This window comes from Eptesicus fuscus, chromosome 7, assembly GCF_027574615.1.
Source record: "Eptesicus fuscus isolate TK198812 chromosome 7, DD_ASM_mEF_20220401, whole genome shotgun sequence".
In the NCBI taxonomy this organism is placed as follows: Eukaryota; Metazoa; Chordata; class Mammalia; order Chiroptera; family Vespertilionidae; genus Eptesicus; species Eptesicus fuscus.
Window position 1 is genome coordinate 15364401 of NC_072479.1, and position 21470 is coordinate 15385870.

Sequence of the window (21470 nt, forward strand, 5' to 3'; positions counted from 1 at the left end):
TGTGTGGGACGAGAACATTCATTTGTGTCAGAGGAGGTTCCAGGCAATGCATGAAGCTAAGGTTCTAGGAGTGCAAATCAAGAGTTAAGCTCCAAGGGTGGAAGGTGGGTCAGAGAGTTCAGTGACCGCGGGGCTGGGAGCATGGCGGGGGAAGGCAGAGACATTCTTCTGGGGCTCAGGGGCCTGATGAGGGAGATGTTCAGGAGAAACAGCCTGACCCTGGCGATGGCCATCTCCAGAAGCAGAGCTGGTGATGACAGCACCTCACGTCAAACCCCTCTTCTCTTTCCTTTAGAGACTCATGATCTAAGTAAAAGGCCAAAGGTCTTACACAAGAGGACTAGGGGAGAACTGCTTGCACCACCCTGTCGTTAACTGGTCGAGGACAAGAGCACGCTTAAGCGAGACAGACAGGGCTGGGGAGTCAGTGTACACTGAGCCACCGGGAGCCTGCTTGCGGATCCCCCGCATAAAACACTGCAGATGAAAGTAAACAAAAGAGACAGTGTAAGAAGAGTCAGTTTTCTGTTTGTCCCTGTTCTCTCTTTAACCCTCTCTCTTTTTCTAATAATATCTTTTTGAGATTTTAAAAAAATCCTTTTAGGAGAAAGCACCTGTTGTGATTTTAGGACACTCAGCTCTCTTGTCCATGGGGAAGCATTCTCTCAGTATGCTGAACTCCAAGTAGGTTCCAGGTTTAGTTCCCACATCAAGGACAGAAGTAGGAGGCTCCCTACTCCATGACCCTCTGTGAGGACAGAGCCACCAGCTTCCAGAGTTCTCCACTGTTGATGACCAGATGGCGGTTCTTCATGGAGACTTGGCCACTTACCCACCTTGGACATAAAAAAATAAGCGTAGAGACAACATCCAAAGGAGAACAGCAGAGTAAGGTGACAGATGTAGAAGTGGCGCTGGAATCGCACTTGAAGAACTAACCACGGTAGGATAGAGTTCGTAGTGTTTGCAGGGTGCCAAGAAGTATCTGGGTGCCTGTCCTCATAGTTTGCTTTTCTTGGCTCCTGGGTTCACTGCACTGGGCTGCTGGCTGGCCACTCCCCATGAAGCAGGGTCAGGATGATTCTTCCAATGCATTGACCACTTGCTCCAGGATGTCGGGGCAGTGGTCTGCAATCTGCTGGAGAATGGCATTGGCAAACTCCTGCAGCTCTGCATTGTCCTGCTCACCTTTTTCTAATTCACTCTGAAGCTGAAAGGGAAAGAAAAGGTGGATTTCAGATAAAAGAAAACAATCCTATTTACACTGAGTTAAGAATTATTGTTTATCAATAAAGAAATGATATTTGCAACAACATGGATGAACCTGGAAGGCGTTATGCTAAGTCAGTGGTCGGCAAACTCATCAGTCAACAGAGCCAAATATCAACAGTACAACGATTGAAATTTCTTTTGAGAGCCAAATTTTTTAAACTTAAACTTCTTCTAACGCCACTTCTTCAAAATAGACTCGCCCAGGCTGTGGTATTTTGTGGAAGAGCCACACTCAAGGGGCCAAAGAGCTGCATGTGGCTCGCGAGCCGCAGTTTGCCGACCACGGTGCTAAGTGAAATAAGCCAGACAGAGAAAGACAAAGACTGCATGGTATCACTTATATGTGAAATCTGGAAAAAAAAAATTGAACTCATAAAATCAGAGAGTAAAATGTTAGTTGCCAGGGGGCTGGGGAATGGGGGCAATGAGGTCGTTAAAAGGGTACAGACTTTCAGATATAAGATGAATACGGCCTGAGGATCTAAGGTTAAACATCGTGACAATGGTTGATTACACTGTACTAAATAATTGAAATTTGCTGAGAGGGTATAACCTAAGTATTCTTATAAAGACAAAAAGTAACTATGTGAGATGATGAATGTGTTAACTCGATTGTGAGAACCCTTTCATGATGTATAAGTATATCAAATCATCAGACTTTAAATATATCACAATTTTGTCAACTATACCTCAATAAAGCTAAAGAAAGAAAAAGAAATGACAAAAGAGACACTTTCTATGCGAAGTCTTCCCACATCTAAATTAACAACCAGGAAAATATAAAAGTAAATACCAAATGTCTTTTCATGAAAATAAGATCTAAAGAAGTTAGTGACTAGTCCAAGTTCCAAGGGTTGTAATTTGCAGAGCTGGGACTCCAATCCCAGTCCTCTGGTTCCAGGTGGAATGCTCTCTCCACTGTGCCCCAGTATCACACACCTGCTCAGTACAGGGATGCTCGCAGACAGGATCTTAATCTTGCATAATGGTCCTTGACTTAGGGGAACTTAGAATGTAAAAGACTTCCCCCGTTCTATGTACCACTTGTATTCAGAGCATTAGACAACCCTACCTTAGGCCTGTTAATTTGGACATGAGGTAGTCTTCTGTCTGTTTAGGAGTAAGTATATTCCTAACTTCTTATTGTTTCAAACACTCTCTTTGACATTCCTTCAAGCATCAAACCAACATTTACTAAGGACCTGGACCTGGTTCTTGCTCTGAAGACCCATATAGGTTAATAAAAGAGACAAACACGTAAACAGATCATTACAACCCTGCATGGTGAGAGCAGTAACCGAGGCGTGAACACATGCTACACGGGAAGACAGAAAAATGACTGTTTTATCCTGGAGGAGTCCGAGAAGATGTCACTGAAGGCAACATGTGATTTGGATCTTGACAGCCGAATAGGAGTTTGTCTGGGATATCAAAGACAGAAGAGATTTTCAAACAGATGAAACAAGTGCAGATGCACAGGGCCATGAAAGGGCTTGGCACAGATCTAGGGAAGAGTGAGATGCTCAATATGGCTGGAGCACAAGGCAATGGGGTTGGGTGGAGAACCACAGAAAAATGAAGAGACAGACTGGGGCCAGACTGTGTATGTAAAGCTAAGGAGTTTAGATTTAATCTCGTTAAAACAACAACAACAGTAACAAAAGGAAGTCCAAGAGTTTTTAAACAGTACAGAGACATATCGGATTCATTTTCTTAGAAGATAGCTATAAAGATAAAAACATTAGACTGAGTGGAAAAAAAGAATATGTGAAGGGAGGTAACTGTACAAGGCCAGGTGAGTCAGGGAGGGTACAACGAAGGTGGGGTCTGGGCACATGAAGAGGAACAGACACATGCAAGACTGTGTGAAGGTAGTACTGATAGGAGGGGGAGTTAAGTGATAGAGAATGGAGAATAATTTTGACAGTTATAACTGTGGATATTAGACAAATAAGATTGAAAACACAGGAAGCAGAGCTGATATTAGGCAAAGAGAGAAATTAAAAATTGACTTTAAAGTGTAATTAAGAACATAGGCTCCAGAGAGTTAGGCTGCCTGGATTTCAATGTCTGCTCTGCCAATTATAGTTTGTACTAGAGGCCCAGTGCATGAAATTCATGCACGGGGGCAAGGGGTGTGTCCCTCAGCCCGGCCTGCACCCTCTTGCAGTCCAGGACCCTTCAGGTAGGGTCCCTAGGCCTGGTCAGCAATCGGGGACTATTGGGGTTTTCCTTCCCCTGGCTGCTGGCAGCTGGCCCCGCCCCCGCCACCAGTGGCCTCCCTCTATGGGCAACAGGCAAGGGGTGCGATCGCTTGGCTGGCCTGGGCCTCCATCTGCAGGGCGATCACTGGCCGGCCCCACACACCCACCACAGTGTCACTGGCCAGTGGCCTGGGCCTCCCTCTGCAGGCGATCGTGGGCGATGGCAGGGGCCCCCAACCAATTGCATCACACCTGCCTTGGCTGGCCTGGCGCCAGTGCGTGTCATAGCATGGTTGTCCAGAAGGTCGTCCAGACGGTCGTTCTGCTGTTTGGTCATTTGGTCAATTTGCATATTATGCTTTTATTATTATAGATGACCTGGACATCTTTGAGCCTTGGTTTACTCATGTAAAATGGGGCAGTAACATTTATAGGTGGTTTTAAAGATTTAATGAGGTATTCCTATAAAGTGTAGTATAATGCCTGACACATAGAAAATGCTTGATAAATGTTACATGTTGTTATAATTATTGTTAGTTACTGTTGTTTCTATGAAATTGGTAAGATTATCCAAAAAGAGCATGTCGATTAAAAAGCAAAGAGAATTAAGTTCTAACTACAGTGCTGATAGAATCTAGATGCTCTGAGCCAAGAATTAACATGCTGCTGCTTCAAATATATCAACGAGCTGGGAACAGATTCAGCAATCTTCTTTCTGCTAAATGTTGACTAAAAGATCAAGACATGCAAGGGCTAGATTTAGACCACACTGAGTCTTGGTGCATAGCAAGGCCTGGCTGTGTCACATAAATATAAATCTCTGAAATGGGAAAACCAAAGAGGCCAGGTGCCTTGGAAATACAGCTACACAGAATATAACCCAGAAATACTGCTATGTGAAAAGGCTATAACTCTCCTCACTTATTTTGAAGTCAATCATTCAAAATCAGTGAGGAGAATGTCAGGTTGTATTGTTTCAGATTATTTTTGGGAATATTTGAACAACTCTGGTTTGTTCTGAGCCAGGTTATCTGTACTTGACTCTACAAGTCACATATTTATCTCCCATGCAATATTTTGTATTCTATTTGGCTTCTGCTATGTTAAGTAAACATGAAGTTACTAATGGATACATTTTAGTTTAATAACATTTTTCAGGATTGCAATACTTGGATTTACTAGTAACAAGTATTACACCTGCATTGTAAAAAGTTTGGAAAAGAAAAGCACCAAGAAAAAAAAGCATCTATAACATTAGCATCAGGAGATAACCACTGCTATATATTTTGTTATATATTCTTTCAGACTTTTATTATATACTAGAGGCCCGGTGCATGAAATTCATGCACGGGGGGTGGGGGGGGGAAGGAGGGGGAAGGGCCCTCAGCCCAGCCTGCACCCTCTCCAATCGGGGACCCCTTGGGGGATGTCTGACTGGCCTCGCAATCGGGGACCGCTGGCTCCTAACCACTCGTCTGCCTGTCTGCCTGATCGCCCCTAATCCCTCTGCCTGCCTGCCTGATCGCCCCTAATCACCTCTGCCTGCCTGCCTGATCGCCCCGAACTGCTCCCCTACTGGCCTGATTGCCCCAACTGCTCCCCTGCTGGCCAGATCGCCCTTAATCGTCTCTGCCTCGCCCCGCACCCAGGACCCAGGATTCCCTCCTCCAGCAGGTTGCAGGCACCTGGGACCCGGGCTTCCCTCCCTCTGGCTGGCCGCAGGCACCCAGGACCCGGGCCAGCTTCACCCGGGCCAGCCACAGCCACAGGGGACTGTGGGCAGGCGGCTTCTCCCTGGCCGCAGCTGCTGGCACCCAGGACCACAGGGTGGGCGGCTTGTCCCTTTCCCGGGCCACAGGCGCAGGCGCAGCTGCTGGTACCCGGGACCGTGGGGCGGGCAGCTTGTCCCTCTCCCAGGCCGCAGCCTGGCTGGTCCCCATTCCTCTCTCTCCAGTGTTGAGTGTCTGAGCCATTACGGCATGATGGTGTGAGGGTGTGATGACCATTTGCATATTAGCTCTTTATGATATAGGACAGATGTGTGTGTGTGTGTGTGTGTGTGTGTGTGTGTGTGTGTATCTCACACACACACACACATAATTTTAGAAACAAAATGGCAATGATACTATATAGATTATTTGTAAACTATAAATAATCTATATAATATATAATGATATCAATATATTTTTACCTAAAAGTATACTATAAATATATTTCTTTTCTTTTTTTAAAAAATATATTTTGTTGATTTCAGAGAGGAAGGAATAGGGAGAGAGAGATAGGAACATCAATGATGAGAGAGAATCATCGATTGGCCACCTCCTGCATGCCCCACACTGGGGATCGAGCCCACAACCCGGGCATGTGCCCTGACAGGGAATCGAACTGTGACTTCCTGGTTCATAGGTGGACGCTCAACCACTGAGCAACCCAGGCTGGGCTATAAATATATTTCCAAATCAAATTCCAAAGACTCCTTTTGGAACTTGGTCATGAATTCTAAAATGTATCCAAAAATGTAAATATATAAGAAGAACTGAGAAAATATTTTATTTTTTAATTTTCATCTGAGAATTAAATTTATTTTATTTTATTTTTTTAGAAAAGAGAGAGGAAGGAGGAGAGGGAGAGGAAGAGAGAGAAACATCAATTGGTTGCCTTCCATATGCACCCTGACTGGGGATTGAACCTGTAACCTATATGTGCCCTGACCAGAATCGAACCTGCAACCTTTTGGTGTAGGCCGGGCAGGCGACCTCAAACTACGGCCCGTGGGCCACATGTGGGTGTTTTTGCTGTATTATTTTTTTACTTCAAAATAAGATATGTGCAGTGTGCATAGGAATTTGTTCATAGTTTTTTTAAACTATAGTCCGGCCCTCCAACGGTCTGAGGGACAGTGAACTGGCCCCCTGTTTAAAAAGTTTGAGGACCCCTGGTGTAGGGGATGACGCTCCAACCAACTGAGCCACTGGGCCAGGGCCCAAGAAAATATTTTAAAGAAAGAAAGATGATGTAGAACTTGCTCTACCAGATTATAAAACATACTACAAAAATATATTAGTTAAAAGTATTTATTGATAGAACTTGATTAGTGAGATTATGATCTAAAGACATTAGAAATCAATGACTATTTTAGGTTGACAGGGCCTAGTTGTATTTAGATTCCTGCTCATTCCATACATAAACATAAACTTCAAACTGACTAAAGGCCTAAATTTAAAAATTACACTGTGAATATGCATTCTTTTTAAATGCACATGGAACATTCTTCAGGATACATAATATGTTAGGCCACAAAACAAGTCAATAAATTTAAGGAGACTAAATCTCATCAAACATCTATTCTGACCACAATGGTACGAAACTAGAAATCAATTACAAGAAGTAAACTCACAAATATGTGCAGATTAAACAACATGCAACTGAAAAACCAAATGGTCAAAGAAGAAACAAAAAAAGAAATAAAATACTTTGAGACAAATGAAAATTATAATACAATACACCAAAATTTATGGGATATAGCAAAACCAGTTTTAAGAGGAAAGGTCTTAGAGATAAATGCCTACATTAAGAAAAAATAAAGATTTCAAATACACAACCTAACTTCATACCTCAAGGAACTAGAAAATGAAGAATAAACAAAGCCCAAAGTTAGTAGAAGGAAGAAAATAACAAAAATTAGAGTGGAAATAAATTGCATAGAGACTAAGACAATAATGAAAAAGATCAATAAAACTAAGAGCTGGCTTGAAAAGATAAACAAAATGGATAAACATTTAGCTAGACTTGTCAAGAAAAAAAAGAGAGCAGACTCAAATAAGATCAGAAATGAAAAAGGAGATGTTATAACTGATCCCACAGAAATACAACGAATCATAACAGATTATTACTATGAACAATTGTATACTAACAAATTGGAAAGCCTAGAAGAAATGGATAAATACCTGGAAACATAAAATATAGCAAGACTGAATCATGAAAAACTAGAAAATCTGAACAAATCAAACACTACTAAAGAGACTAAATCAGTAATAAAAACCTCCCAACAAAATTCCAGGACCAGATGGCTTCACAGGTGAATTCTACCCCACATTCAAAGAAAAATTAATACTAATCCTTCTCAAACTCTTCCAAAAAATAAAAGTGGAGGGAAAACTTCTAAACTTATTTTACAAGGCCAGCATTACCCTGATACCGAAAACAGACAAGGACACCCTAAGAAAATTGCAGGCCAATATCCATGATACACACTAATGCAAAAGTCCCTCAACAAAATATAAGCAAACCAAACTCAATAATACTTTAAAAGGATCAAGTGGGATTTATTCCAGGGATGCAAAGGTAGTTTAACATTTACAAATCAATAAATATGATACACCACATTAGAAAAGTAAAGGATAAAAATATATGATTCCAATAAATGTAGAAAAAGCATTTGACCAAATCAACATCCACTTATGACAAGGACTCTCATGGAAAAGGGTTTAGAGAAAATGTACCTTTATATAACAAAGCCATATATGACAAGCCCAAAGCTAACATACTCAAAGGTGAAAAGCTGAAAGCTCTCCTCTAAGATCAGGAACAGACAAGGATTAACCCACTTTGCCATTTTTATTCAACACTGTATTAGAAGTCTTAGCCAAAGCAATTAGACAAGAGAAAGAAATAAAAGGCAAATCAAAAGTAAAACTGACACTATGTGCAGATGACACATTATATATAGAAAACCCGAAAGGCTCCACCAAAACCCTGTTAAAATAAACAAAATCAATATACAAAAATGTGTTGTGTTTCTATATACAAATAAAGAACTCAGAAAAAGATATTAAGAAAGCAATCCCATTTATAGAACACATTTAAAATTTGTATGAAACCATGAAAGACCTCAAATAACTAAAGCAATCTTGAGAAAGAAAAACAAAGTTGGAGGCATCATGCTCCCTGATTTCAAACTATGTAACAAAGCTATAGTAATTATAATGGTATGGTATTAGCATAAAAGTTGACACATAGATCAGTGAACCAGAATAGAGAGCCCAGAAATAAACACACACTTATATGGACAATTAATTTATGACAAAGGAGTCAAGACTATACAGTGGGGTAAGGATAGTCTCTTCAATAAATGGTGTTAGGAAAACTGGACAGCCACATGCAAAAGAATGAAACTGGACCACTATCTAATACAACACATACAAATTAACTCAAAATGAATTAAAGACTTGAATGTAACACCTGAAAGCTAAAAAATTCTAGAGGAAAACATAAGCAGTAAGCTCCTTGACATTGGTCTTGGTGATGATTTTTAGATTTGACGATAAAGGCAAAGGCAGCAAAAGCAAAAATAAACAAGTGGGACTACTTCAACCTAAAAAGCTTTTGTACAGCAAAAGACACTATTGAAAAGGCAACCTACCGAATGAGAGAAAATACTGCAAATCATCTTCCTAATAAAAGAGTAACATGCTAATTGACCGAACCTTCACAATGCCCACCAGCCAATCAGGAGTGAGTATGCAAATTATCCCAACAAAGATGGTGGGTTAATTTGCATATGCAGGCGCCAAGCAGCCAGGGGCGGGGCGGGACACTTGTGTCATTGCCATGGCGACGACGCAGGTTTTCCACACCACTCCAGCTGCTCCGGGCCTCTGGGCAGTGTGGGAAGGCAGAAAGGCAGCTCCGGGCCAGAGTGGAAAGGCGGCTCTGGCCAGAGCAAAGGCGGTGCCGGCAGCCAGGGAAAGGAAGGCCCATTCTTGCACGAATCTTCATGCATCGGGCTTCTAGTATATCTGATAAGGGGTTAATATGAAAAATATATGTAAAGATCTGGAGAACATTATGCTAATTGAAATAAGCCAGTCAGAGAAAGACAAGCACCATATGATCTCACTAATATGTGGAATCTAATGAATAAACTAAACTAACCAGCAAAATAGTAACAGACTCACAGATAGAGAGCAGACTGACAGCTCTGGGGGTGGGGCTGGGGGAGTCATGGATGGACTGAGCAAAGAAGAAAAAAAGAGAGAAAGAACTCATGGACACAGACATGTGATGATTGTGGAGGGGGCGGGAGGAGAGGGGTGTGTGTAGAGGTGAAGGAGGGTATATGGGGAATAAATGGTGATAGAAAAATATATATAAATTAAAAATAAATAAGTAAATAAATAAAATAAAAATATTTGAGATTAAAAAAAAAATAGTAAAAAGAACTCATACAACTCAATAGCACCACCCCCAAAACCAAACTATCCAACTAAAGAATGGGCAGAGGATCTGTGTAGACATATTTCCAAAGAAGACATACAGATGGCCAACAGGTACATGAGAAGGTGCTCACCATCACTAATCATCAGGGAAATGCAAATCAAAACCACAATGAGCTATCCCTTTACACCTGTTAGAATGGATATCATTACCCTGGCTGGGTGGCTCAGTTGGTTGGAGCACTGTCGCATATACCAAAAGGTGGCGGGTTTGATTCTCAATCAGGGCACATACCTAGACTGCAGGCTCAGTCCTGGGTGGGGCACATACGGGAGGCAAACGATCCATGTATCTCTCTCTCACAATGTCTCTAGCTCTCCCTTCCTCTCTCGCTAACAAAATCAATAAAAACAGATCCTCGGGTGAGGATTAAGGAAAAAAAAGAAAAGAATGGCTACCATAAAAAGACAAGAAATAATAAGTGTTGCAGCAGATGTGGAGAAAAGGGAACTCTTGTGCACTGTTGGTGGGAATTTAACCTTTTGCACTCGGATGTCGAGTGTGACTCGACACGGTTAGCATCGGTAGCAGCTCGTATGTCGAGCCACACTCAACACGTAGTTTCACCGCGGGGTGGCGGGGGGGGGGCGGGAGGGGGATTTTTGTCTATTTTTCCAGTATCTTTTCTTGTTTTCATTAGCATGAAAGGGCAAGTAAAATGTAAATGCCGTCTCAACTGATGCCACCACCTAAGCTTATCTTTTGCACAGGCAGCAATCTTGAGTAGGAGGGTCCAAGGCATGAGTCGTTGCATCATGCCTTTTTGAGCTTGCATCATCTTCTCTTGGTAAAGAACCTTCCTTATCTTTTCGTCTCCTAGGTTTGTTTAGGTTTCTATTAGCATATCACAGATGTTGTCCTGACACAGGGTTTAATTGGATGATTGGTTTGCCCCCTAGCAGTCGCATGTTCTGAGTGAATTTCCTCTCCTCAGGATGGATAAGTTTTCCAAAGACATAGAAAGCAGCGATGATGAATTTTACTTCGAAAACGAAGAAAAAAGTGAAAAATGTAATAGTGACGAAAGTGAGTTCTCCGAGGATGCGAGTGGAGATGATGAACAAATCGCTGGTCCTAGTGGAACCACAGAAAGGAAAAAGTCCCTTGCTTTGCCCAAAGATCTGGCTGAAAGTACTGACCGTGACAGTGACATTGAATTCATAAAGGCAAAACGAAGACGCACAATTGTTTATTCGAGTGAGAGTGATGGAGATATAGGTGATATCATTGAGAATTCGGGTATAAGACCCAGTGAAAGTTACGTTTCTAGGGGAAAACAGGAAAAAGAAAAGTGGACATCTACATCTGTGAATGACAAAGAGCCTAGCAGAATCCCTTTCTCCACTGGTCAGTTACATGTTGGACCTCAAGTTCCTTCTGGATGTGCCACACCAATAGACTTTTTTCAGTTGTTTTTTACTGAGACGTTGATAAAAAATATAACAGATGAGACAAATGAGTATGCTAGGCATAAAATTAGCCAGAAAGAACTATCCCAGCGATCCACTTGGAATAATTGGAAAGATGTGACAATAGAGGAAATGAAGGCTTTTCTTGGTGTAATACTAAATATGGGTGTATTGAATCACCCCAACTTGCAGAGTTATTGGTCCATGGATTTTGAGTCTCATATACCATTTTTTTCTATCTGTTTTCAAAAGAGAAAGATTCTTGCAAATATTTTGGATGTTACACTTGAAAAACGACCAAAAGTCAAGTAAAGACTTGAGAACAAGAACCGAGAAGGTAAACTGCTTCTTGTCATACCTTGAAATGAAATTTAGGGAGAGATTCTGTCCTGGAAGAGAGATTGCTGTTGATGAGGCTGTTGTTGGTTTCAAGGGAAAGATACACTTCATCACATATAATCCTAAAAAGCCAACAAAATGGGGCATTCGTTTATATGTCCTCTCAGATTCAAAATGTGGTTACGTACATTCATTTGTCCCTTATTATGGAGGAATAACATCTGAAATGTTGGTGAGACCTGATCTCCCTTTTACTAGCAGAATAATTTTAGAGCTTCATGAAAGATGAAGAACTCAGTACCTGGTTCTCAAGGTTATCATTTCTTCACTGACAGATATTACACTAGTGTCACTCTTGCAAAGGAATTGTTCAAGGAAAAAACACACTTGACAGGGACAATAATGCCCAATAGGAAAGATAATCCACCTGTTATCAAACATCCAAAGCTAATGAAAGGAGAGATAGTGGCTTTCGGGGATGAAAATGTAATGCAGGAAGGGGCTGGGCCGGAGTAAAAAGGCGGTGCTGGCAGCCAGGGAAAGGAAAGCCCATTCTAGCACGAATCTTCATGCATCGGGCTTCTAGTTGTAAATAATGCTGCAGTGAACAGAAAGACAAATACCATACAATCTCATTTATGTGGAACCTAAAGAAAAACAACAACAACAAAAACCCAATCTGAAATCATGGAGAGAACAGATTATTAAATTCCAGAGGTGGGAGATGAAGAGATGGGGGAAAAGGGTAAAGGTAGTTAAAAGGTACAAATTTCCAGTTATAAAATAAATAAATACTGGGGATGTAATATACAGCATGCTGACTGCAGTTAATAATACTGTACTGTATATTTGAAATATGCTAAGAGTAGATTTTTAAAGTTCTGATCATACCCAGCCGGCAGCTGAGTGTTGGCATATGAACCAGGAGGTCACAGTTGCGGGCTTGATCCCCTGTAGGGAACATGCAGGAGGCAGCTGATCAATGATTCTTTCTCATCATTGATGTTTCTTTCTCTCCCTCTACCTCTCCCTTCCTCTCTGAAATCAATAAAAATATATTTTAAAAAAAGTTCTCATCACAAGAAAAACAATGTGTAAGTAGGGGTGGTGATGGATGGTAACTAGACTTACTGTGATGATCACTTTGCAATATACACAAATATTGAATAATTATGTTATATACCTGAAACTATTATGATGATGTTTTTATGTCAATTATAACTCAATATATTAAAAATTATATCATAAAAGTACTAGAAGCAAATTTAGGAGCATTTTTTATAATCTTGGATGGAGGACAGGTACAGCCTTTTATATTTTGCAATAGACTGAATGTTTGTATTCTCCCCTAATATACTATATGTTGAAATCCTAATCCCAATGTGATGCTATTTTGAGGTGGGGCCTTTGGGAGGTAATTTGGCCATGAAGGTAAAACGTTTATGAATGAGAATATTGGCGTTATAAGAAGAGTTCAGAGAGCAGCTAGCTCTTTCCACTCTGTGAGGGCACAAGGAAAAGTCAGCAGTCTGTAATGGAAGAAGGCCCTCACCAGAGCCAGACCATGCTGCATCATGATCTTGGACTTGCAGCCTCCAGAATGGTGAGAAATAAATTTCTGTTGTTGATCAGCCAGAGTGCATGATATTTTGTTATAGCAGCCTAAACTTACTAAGACAGGGGGTAATATGTTTAAAGAAAGCTATAAAAGGGAGAAAAAAGGGCAATTAGACTATATAGAAATTTAAATGATTGTATGGAGTTAGAAGAGATACAACAAATTAAAATGCAAGTGATGACTTAAGAAACATTTATAATAAACTAGAGTGCACCGGTGGGGTCCCTCAGCCTGGCCTGTGGGGATCGGGGCTGGGGAGGGACTGCAGGAGGACTCCAGGGCATGTTTGGCCCGTCTCACCCAGTCCCTATCGGCAGGACCCCAGCAGAAAGCTAACCTACCGGTCAGAGTGTCTGCCCCCTGGTGGTCAGTGTGCGTCATAGCGACTGGTCGAATGGTCAAACAAACTGTCAGACACTTAGCATATTAGGCTTTTATTATATAGGATAACACAAAGAACAAAGAGACAAAGGACTTAAATCAATCCTATCTAATAATAGACAAATCCTATCTAATAATAGACAAATCCTATCTAATAATAGACAAATATGCAAATTGACCATACATCCGACACACCCACAAGCCACACCCACAAGCCACGCCCACCATCCAATCAGAGCGAGCATGCAATTTAACCCAAACCAAGATGGCTACAGCCACAGAGAGCAAGGTTTCCTAGGTAACAGAGGAAGCCAAACTTTCCACCTGCCCTGGCCAGGCCTAAGCCTCCACTCAAGCTACAAAGTTTCAATTATAGAAGGTAAACAAATTCAAACAAATGGTGGCAGAATGGAGCTTGAGAGAGCAGGCCTGGGTTGCCGCCGGCAACAGGGGAAGCAAAGCTTTCCCCACACCCTGGCCAGGCCCACCCGCTTAAGGCAACAAAGTTTCAATTATAACCCCAACACAAATGGCTGCCGGCCTTGGAGGGAGCCCTAGGCTTGGCTCTGCTCCAGGCTACAAAGTTTCAATTGTAGAAGGAAAATAAATTCCAGATACCAGGGCCTCCACTTGGTTTGCCAGGGGGCGTGGCTGGCCTGCAAACCACCACAGGCCCCTCGTTCAGGCCGCCCCACACCCCAAGAGAACCCCCACCCTGATCCAGAATACCCTTCAGGGCAAACCAGCTGGCCCCGACCCCTGTACCAGGCCTCTATCCTATCTAATAAAAGAGTAATATGCAGATTGATCATCACTGCAACATACAATATAGCTGCCCCCATGTGGTCAAAGATCCTGCCCCCATGTGGACACAAGATGGCCACCACAAGATGGCCAGCAGGAGAGGGCAGTTGGGAGGCACCCAGCCTGCAAGGGAGGGCAGTTGAGAAGGGACCAGGCCTGCAAGGGAGGGCAGTTGGAGGTGATCAACCCTGCAGGAGAGGGCAGTTAGGGGTGACCAGGCCGGCAGAGGAGGGAAGTTGGGGGCAAACAGGCTGGCAGCAGAGTGGTTAGGGGGTGATCAGGCTGGCAGGCAGAAGCGGTTAGGGGCAATCAGGAAGGCAGGCAGGCAAGCAGTTGGGAGCCAGCAGTCCTGGATTGTGAGAGGGATGTCTGACTGCCCGTTTAGGGATCCAACTGCCCACTGGGATCGGGCCTAAATGGGCAGTCGGACATCCCTCGAGGGGTCCCATATTGGAGAGGGTACAGGCTGGGCTGAGGGACAACCCCCCTCCGTGCACGAATTTCGTGCACCGGGCCTCTAGTATATTATACAAGTGGTACTGTAAGCCTAATAACCTTACAGAAAAATGGGCAGAGGATATCAATAAAAAACCCAGAGAAGAAATACAAATGGTTAATAAGCACATAAAAATACACAACTTCATTCAGAGTTAATAATTTTTTCCCCCTTATCACATTGGCCAAAGTTTCAAAGCTTGTTAAAAATCAGTGTTGGTAAGGATCTGGGGAAGTGGGTACTCTTTCTATCACTATTGACGGGAATATAAATTGGTATAAAATATGGTCTTATCAACCAAATTTAATTGTATGTATCCTTTGATCAAATATTTCCACATTTAAGAGTATATTCCATAAAAATACCAGAAAGAAATTCAACAGTGTAAGCACAAGTATGTTTACCCAGGCAATTTGTAAGAGCAAAATTTATTAACAAACTCAGTATCAAACAAGAGATGAGAGAGAGAGCTTTATGCTTGGACTTATATTTAAAAAAATGTATGAAAGTAAAAACACAAAACCATTAAGTGGTTAGTTTGAGTGGATGGAAGGACTCTCAGTTTTTCTCTGTATACTTCTGTATTGTTTAATACCACAAGCAACATCAATTTTATGACAAGAAATATGAATAAAAGTGTGTAATATAAATATTCAAAGCTATGTGCATTTTATTTACTTATTTATTGTATTTATTATTAATATTATTATTATTATTACTACTACTAGAGGCCCAGTGCACGAAATTCGTGCACGGGGTGGGTGTGTGTGTGTGTGTCCCTCAGCCCAGCCTGTACTCTCTCCAATCTGGGACCCCTTGAGGGATGTCTGACTGCCCGTTTAGGCCCGATTCCAGTAGGATCGGGCCTAAACAGGCAGTCAGACATCCCTCTCACAATCCAGGACTGCTGGCTCCCAACTGCTCACCTGCCTGCCTTCCTGATTGCCCCTAACCGCTTCTGCCTGCCAGCCTGATCACCCACTAACCACTCCCCTGCCAGCCTGATTGATGCTTAACTGCTCCCCTGCCAGCCTGATTGCCCCTAACTGCCCTCCCCTGAAGACCTGGTCACCCCTAACTGCCCTCCCCTGCAGGCTTGATTGCCCCCAACTGTGCTCCCTTGCAGGCCTGGGTCCCTCTCAACTGCCCTTCCCTGCAGGTCAGGTCGCTCCCAACTTCCCTCCCCTGCAGGCCTGGTCACCCCTAACTGCCCTCCCCTGCAGGCTTGATTGCCCCCAGCTGTGCTCCCTTGCAGGCCTGGTCTCTCCCAACTGCCCTTTCCTGCTGGCCATCTTGTGGTGGCCATCTTGTGTCCACATGGGGGCAGCCATCTTGTGTGTTAGAGTGATGGTCAATTTGCATATTACTATTTTATTAGATAGGATTATTATTATTTTAATCCTCACCCGAGGATATTTTTTCCACTAAGTTTTAGAGAGAGTGGAAGGGAGAGGGAGAGACAGAGAGAAACACTGATATAAGAGAGACACATCAATTGGTTGCCTCCAGCATGCCCCAGACCAGAGCCAGGAGCCTGTAACTGAGTTACGTGCTCTTGATCGGAATCGAACCTGGGACCCTTCAGCCCACAGGCTGACACTCTATCCACTGAGCCAAACCTGCTAGGGCAAAGCTACATGCATTTTAAATGTGTAATTCTTATAGTCTAAGACATTGAGAATGAACAAATAGAAATGTATAAAATATTCACTCAAAAAGTATTGATTGATTTATCAATGAAAAGGAATGAAGTTCTGATACCTGCTATAATATGAACCATAAAAACATTAGGTAAAAGAAACCAGTCTCAAAAGACCACAAATTGTATGATTCCGTTTTTATAAAATGTCCAGAGAGATGAGTGGTCACCTAGGGCTAAGGTGAGATGGGGTCCTTGGGAGTGCCTGCTAAGAAGTATGAATTTCTTTTTGAAATGATAAAAATGTTTGAAAATTGACTGTGGTCATGGTTGCACAATTTGGAAAACATATTAAACCTATTGAATTGTACACTTTAAATGGGTGTATTGTGTGATGTGTGAACACGGCCTAGTAAATGCCCATAGAGAGGTATAAAGTGCTACTGCCTTCGGTTTGGGCAAAAGGAGGAGGAGCAGGGGAAAGCGCCTTGAAGAAAGAAGGTGGCAGCTGATAGTAGAGGGCAGAAGAGCACTGGTGCTTCCCGAAGGCTGAGAAGACAGGGATGCTCGGTCTTGGCAGAAGCAATACCAGCTCGTTGAGAGAGACCAAGGCCCCTGGGCTGGCTGGGCTTGGCGCTGCCCCTCAGGGACCCTCCACCCCAGTCATTACGTGGCCGCAGGGAAGCCACACCTAGGGGACTGTGTTCCATTTCAGGCACCTCATTACCAGAAAAATGGAGACAAACTGGAATAAGTTCAAAGAAAAGTGGCAGCATGACTAAGAAGCTGAAAGATCCTTTTATGAGGCAGGATTAGAAGAACTAAACAGACCTGACTACTGCACACGAAGGGGAGGGAATGTGATTATTACCTACCAATGTCAGAAGGGTGTAAACAAGAAGTGGCAGTGATTAGCGTTGGAGGAGAAAGTATAATGAAAGGTGCATGAAAAAGATTTGGGGGATGAAAAAACCCAGAGGTAGACTATAAGGCTATGCCTTTTCCATGATCTAACGAATGGTTTGCTTAGGAAAACGTGTTTTAAAAAAATAAAGGGGATCAGAAGAATCAAAAAGTTTAGAGCAGGAAGTGTTCCTTCATTAGCTGCAGTTGCTTTACTTCTGGTAGGCCTTTCTCAGTTCCCTGGGAGTGTGCACGGTTTGCACTGTGTCTGACAGCAGGATTAAATGTGGGCATGGCCGAGCAAGGAGAGAGTTCACCGGCACTTGATTCATTATATGCTAAAATTTCCTGTCTTGAAAAAAATCTCAAAGGTCAACCTTTCTCATGAAACTGGAATTACTTTTAAAATGAGGGCTTTTATTCTGATTTTGAAACGCAAAGCTTCAGTCACTCTGGAGTCACAGGAATACAGGAATGCGTTGTTAAAGCATTTAGACCACTTAGGAAAGAAAGGCAGTGTGAAGTAACCAAACTAAAACTTAGATGTGTTACATAGCACAGGTGTGAAAACAAATCTTGAAATGCATTAGTACCTTGTTATTTTAAAGTATTTCGTTAGCATGTGCATCACAGGTAAAAAAGGAAGTTTTTGCATGGTTTCCATATGCAGCAGGTCCCAAGGATAAACTGGGAAGGGTGTGTTCCAGCTTCTGAAACATAATCTACCAGATCTCACTCAAGATATTACTGTTCTCTCTCGCCCTTCCCACTGCCCAACCCACTCCTCCATGCTTGCCTATCCATTTCTCACCTTCTCCCTAAAGAAACGCCCCTTTATACTTAACACCAGAAAAGACTTTCCCCAAAGTACAAACATGTAATGTTTGGGATTTATTATATCCTAGCTGCAGTGAATTAAATTCTTCTCCCTCCTGCTTTCCTTTCCTTGTTAGAGCTACAAATCCCAACTTAGAACATGTAAGACTGAGCAATCGAATAAGATCTTCTATTTTCTACCCTTAGCTCTCTAATATCAATAGGCCAATTCCATCCCTGCAAGTACTACAGTGAAGACTACTGCCCTGTGTACTTTTTTAAAAAAAAGCACCATAACTACATGTAGCACATAAGTTTACATGATCTCTTCTCTGGATATGACAAATTTTCTGTGTATGTATCAAAATCTTTGCATCTAAAGACAAACAACAAACTTAAAAATACTTCCCAAGTAAAATACTTTCCACTGAACCACAAAACAAATTTGTTCCCTTGAATCCTGTAGGCTCCTATAATTTGTGCATTAAATATCATATCTCAGCACTTTAGTTTTCCTCCATATACAAAATATCTACTATAAAATCTTCCCCAAGCCTCTTGGGCACCCCAAGATTTAGCAGAAAAGTCCCTTTCTACTAAACCTTAACTAAGATACTCTGGACTGTTAGAATAATAAATGTACGGGTATCTATATATATAAAAGCCTAAGCGACTGTCCAACTGTTTGACCACCCAACAAGTAGCTATGATGTGCAATGACCACCAGGGGGAAGATGCTCCAACCAGTAGCTGTGATGTGCACTGACCACCAGGGGGCAGACACTCAACGTAGGCGCTGCCAAGCTGCGGTGACTTGGCAGCTGTGGTTCTAGGGTGACACACCCAGAACCAGAGAGGAGGGAGCCCGATTCCGGGGTGCGTCACCCAAGAACCTCACTCTCACAATCTGGGATCCTTCGGGGGATGTTGGAGAGCCAGTTTTGGCCCGATCCCCGCAGGCCAGCCCGAGGGACCCCACCCACCGGTGCACAAATCCATGCACCGGGCCTCTAGTGAACTTATAAAATAATATATTCTGCTAAAATAAATAGAAATCAGAAAATATGGATTAGAATGAGCATGAGGGCACCAAATCTGCCTGCTGCAAATTGGTGGCAAAGGGCACACTAGTGGCGGCTCAGTGCCATTCACTGTAAAAGCAACCAGTTATTCTGAGGAAACTGTTAAAGGTAATGCAAGCCATGCAACATCCTACCTCAAAATGACCCCATGACATCCTTGTTCCTCCTCTTCCAAGCTAACCTGAGCCACCCTTCCATGGCCCCGACCCTTCAATTAATTCTGTGTTTCCAATCTTCCCTGGTCCTTTACCAGAGCTTCCAAGGGCACTCTCATCCTGAAAAGACCTTTTAATCTGAATTTCTCACAAGCTAGTACCAATTTTTCTTTCTTTCTTTTGTCATCAAGCATCTCATGTATATAGAGAATAGTGTCCATGTGCTACCTGTTTCTCATTTCCCTTCTTAACATCTTTTATTTCTTGCCATTTCACCGAAATTGCTCTGTCCAAGGGTTACTAAACTAAAACCACGACATTGAAAACTATAAAACATTATTTAGAGAAATAAAAATATCTTAGATTCCACATATAAGTGAAACCATGCAATATTTGTCTTTCTCTGTCTGACTTATTTCACTTAGCATAATACCCTTTAGATCCACCCATGCTTTTGCAAATGACAAGGTTTCATTCTTTTGTATATCTGCATAATAGTCCACAAAAAAATAACAACAAAAAAAATGGGCGTGAGGAAAGAGACCCAAAGGATGGTACCATTAACAGAAAGGAGGGGTGGAGGGAACCGGTAAAAGGGAAAGAGGAATATAGTCAATTATACTGTGATACAGTTACAGTACGGTGATAGATGACTACTAGAATTAGTGAGGATTAACCACACTGTAAGGTATAAAAATGTCAAATCACTGTATTGTACACCTGAGACTAATATAACTAATATAAGATTGTATACCAACTATACTTAACTTCAATGAAACAAAAAGAATCCAGAAAACTAGAACAAACATGGGAATAACCCAAATGTCCATCAACAACTAAATGGTAAATTATGTTATATTTAAACTAGAGGCCCGATGCACGAAATTTGTGCAGGGGGCTCAGTCCTCTCAGCCGCGGCTGCTTCAGCCCTCACAGCCCTGCCTCGGCTTCATCCGGAAGGTCATCCGGACAGTCGTTCTGATGTTCGGTCTAATTAGCATATTAGCTCTTTATTATATAGAATGATGAAATACCATAAAGTAATGAGAATGAATGAACCATATCTACGTGTAACCTAATAGATGAATTTCATAAACATGATGTGGATGAAAGAAGCTGGACACAAGAGAGTCCACTCTGATTCCAGGTATACGAAGTTTAACAATAGGCAAAACTGATCAATTTACCCTTGTGGGGTTGAGTAGTGACTGGCAAGAGGCTTCTGAGGTGCTGGTAAGGTTCTGCTTCCGGTCCCAGGTGTTCATTATGAGTGTGCAAAAATCCAATGAGGTGCATACACATGATTTGTGTACTTTCTTGTTTACATGTATACGTCAAAACTTAAGATACCTGCCCCAAAACACAAGCCTCCAGGATTACCTAACAGCACAATCCAATGGTCTTTACTCAGTCTTTATCTTACTTGAACCCCTTCTGTGATATCTGCCCCAAATAACACCTCCTTCTAAAATCTTCTCTCCTCTTTCCTTTCTGGCTCTCTTCTAGCTTCCCTGTTCCTCTTCTTTCTGCTTCCTCCCACACATATAGAGTTCCTGAGGTCTAAGAGGTCTGTTCTTCCTCTTGCACCTTCTGCATGGATGACCCTGTCTATCTTCAGCTTTATAAAGAGGTAATAATAATAGTGGCCAACTTATTGGTCATTTATCATGGGCAGGTATTATTCCAAGTGCTTTAGTACGTTAACACATTTAATCCACTTTCTTTGCCAATTTAATTATTTCAGTTGAGTTGTGCTTCTCTGGATTTAAAACATGTTTTATTTATCACACATATACAAAAGAAAAGAGAATAGTATAATAACCCTTATATGACCTAAATTTAACCATTATCAAGGTATATAATTATTACCCTAGATCCCTTCTCTCTTCCGAGTTTCAGACTACATTTTTCAAATGTCTGAGAAACATTTATTTGGGAATGTTGTACTTATATAGCAAATAATGCTGTTCATGCTATTTAATATAAACTGTTCTTCTTACTTCAATGTCCCATGTAGTTTTTCATGTGATTACATCTTCTTCTAAACACGATTCTCCTGCCAGATTCCTGTTATCG

The 21470-nt window shown here is 42.0% G+C and overlaps 1 protein-coding gene across 1 annotated transcript in view; it reads right to left on the reverse strand.

Moving 5' to 3' along the window:
- Positions 1–268: 268 nt before the first annotated feature.
- Positions 269–21470, reverse strand: part of ERC1 (ELKS/RAB6-interacting/CAST family member 1) — a 534404-nt gene continuing 513202 nt past the window's right edge. Inside the window, exon 19 of the mRNA XM_054718763.1 lies at positions 269–1210. Within this exon, the coding sequence (XP_054574738.1) occupies positions 1073–1210 (138 nt within the window). The 3' untranslated portion in view covers positions 269–1072. The remainder of the gene's footprint in view (positions 1211–21470) is intronic.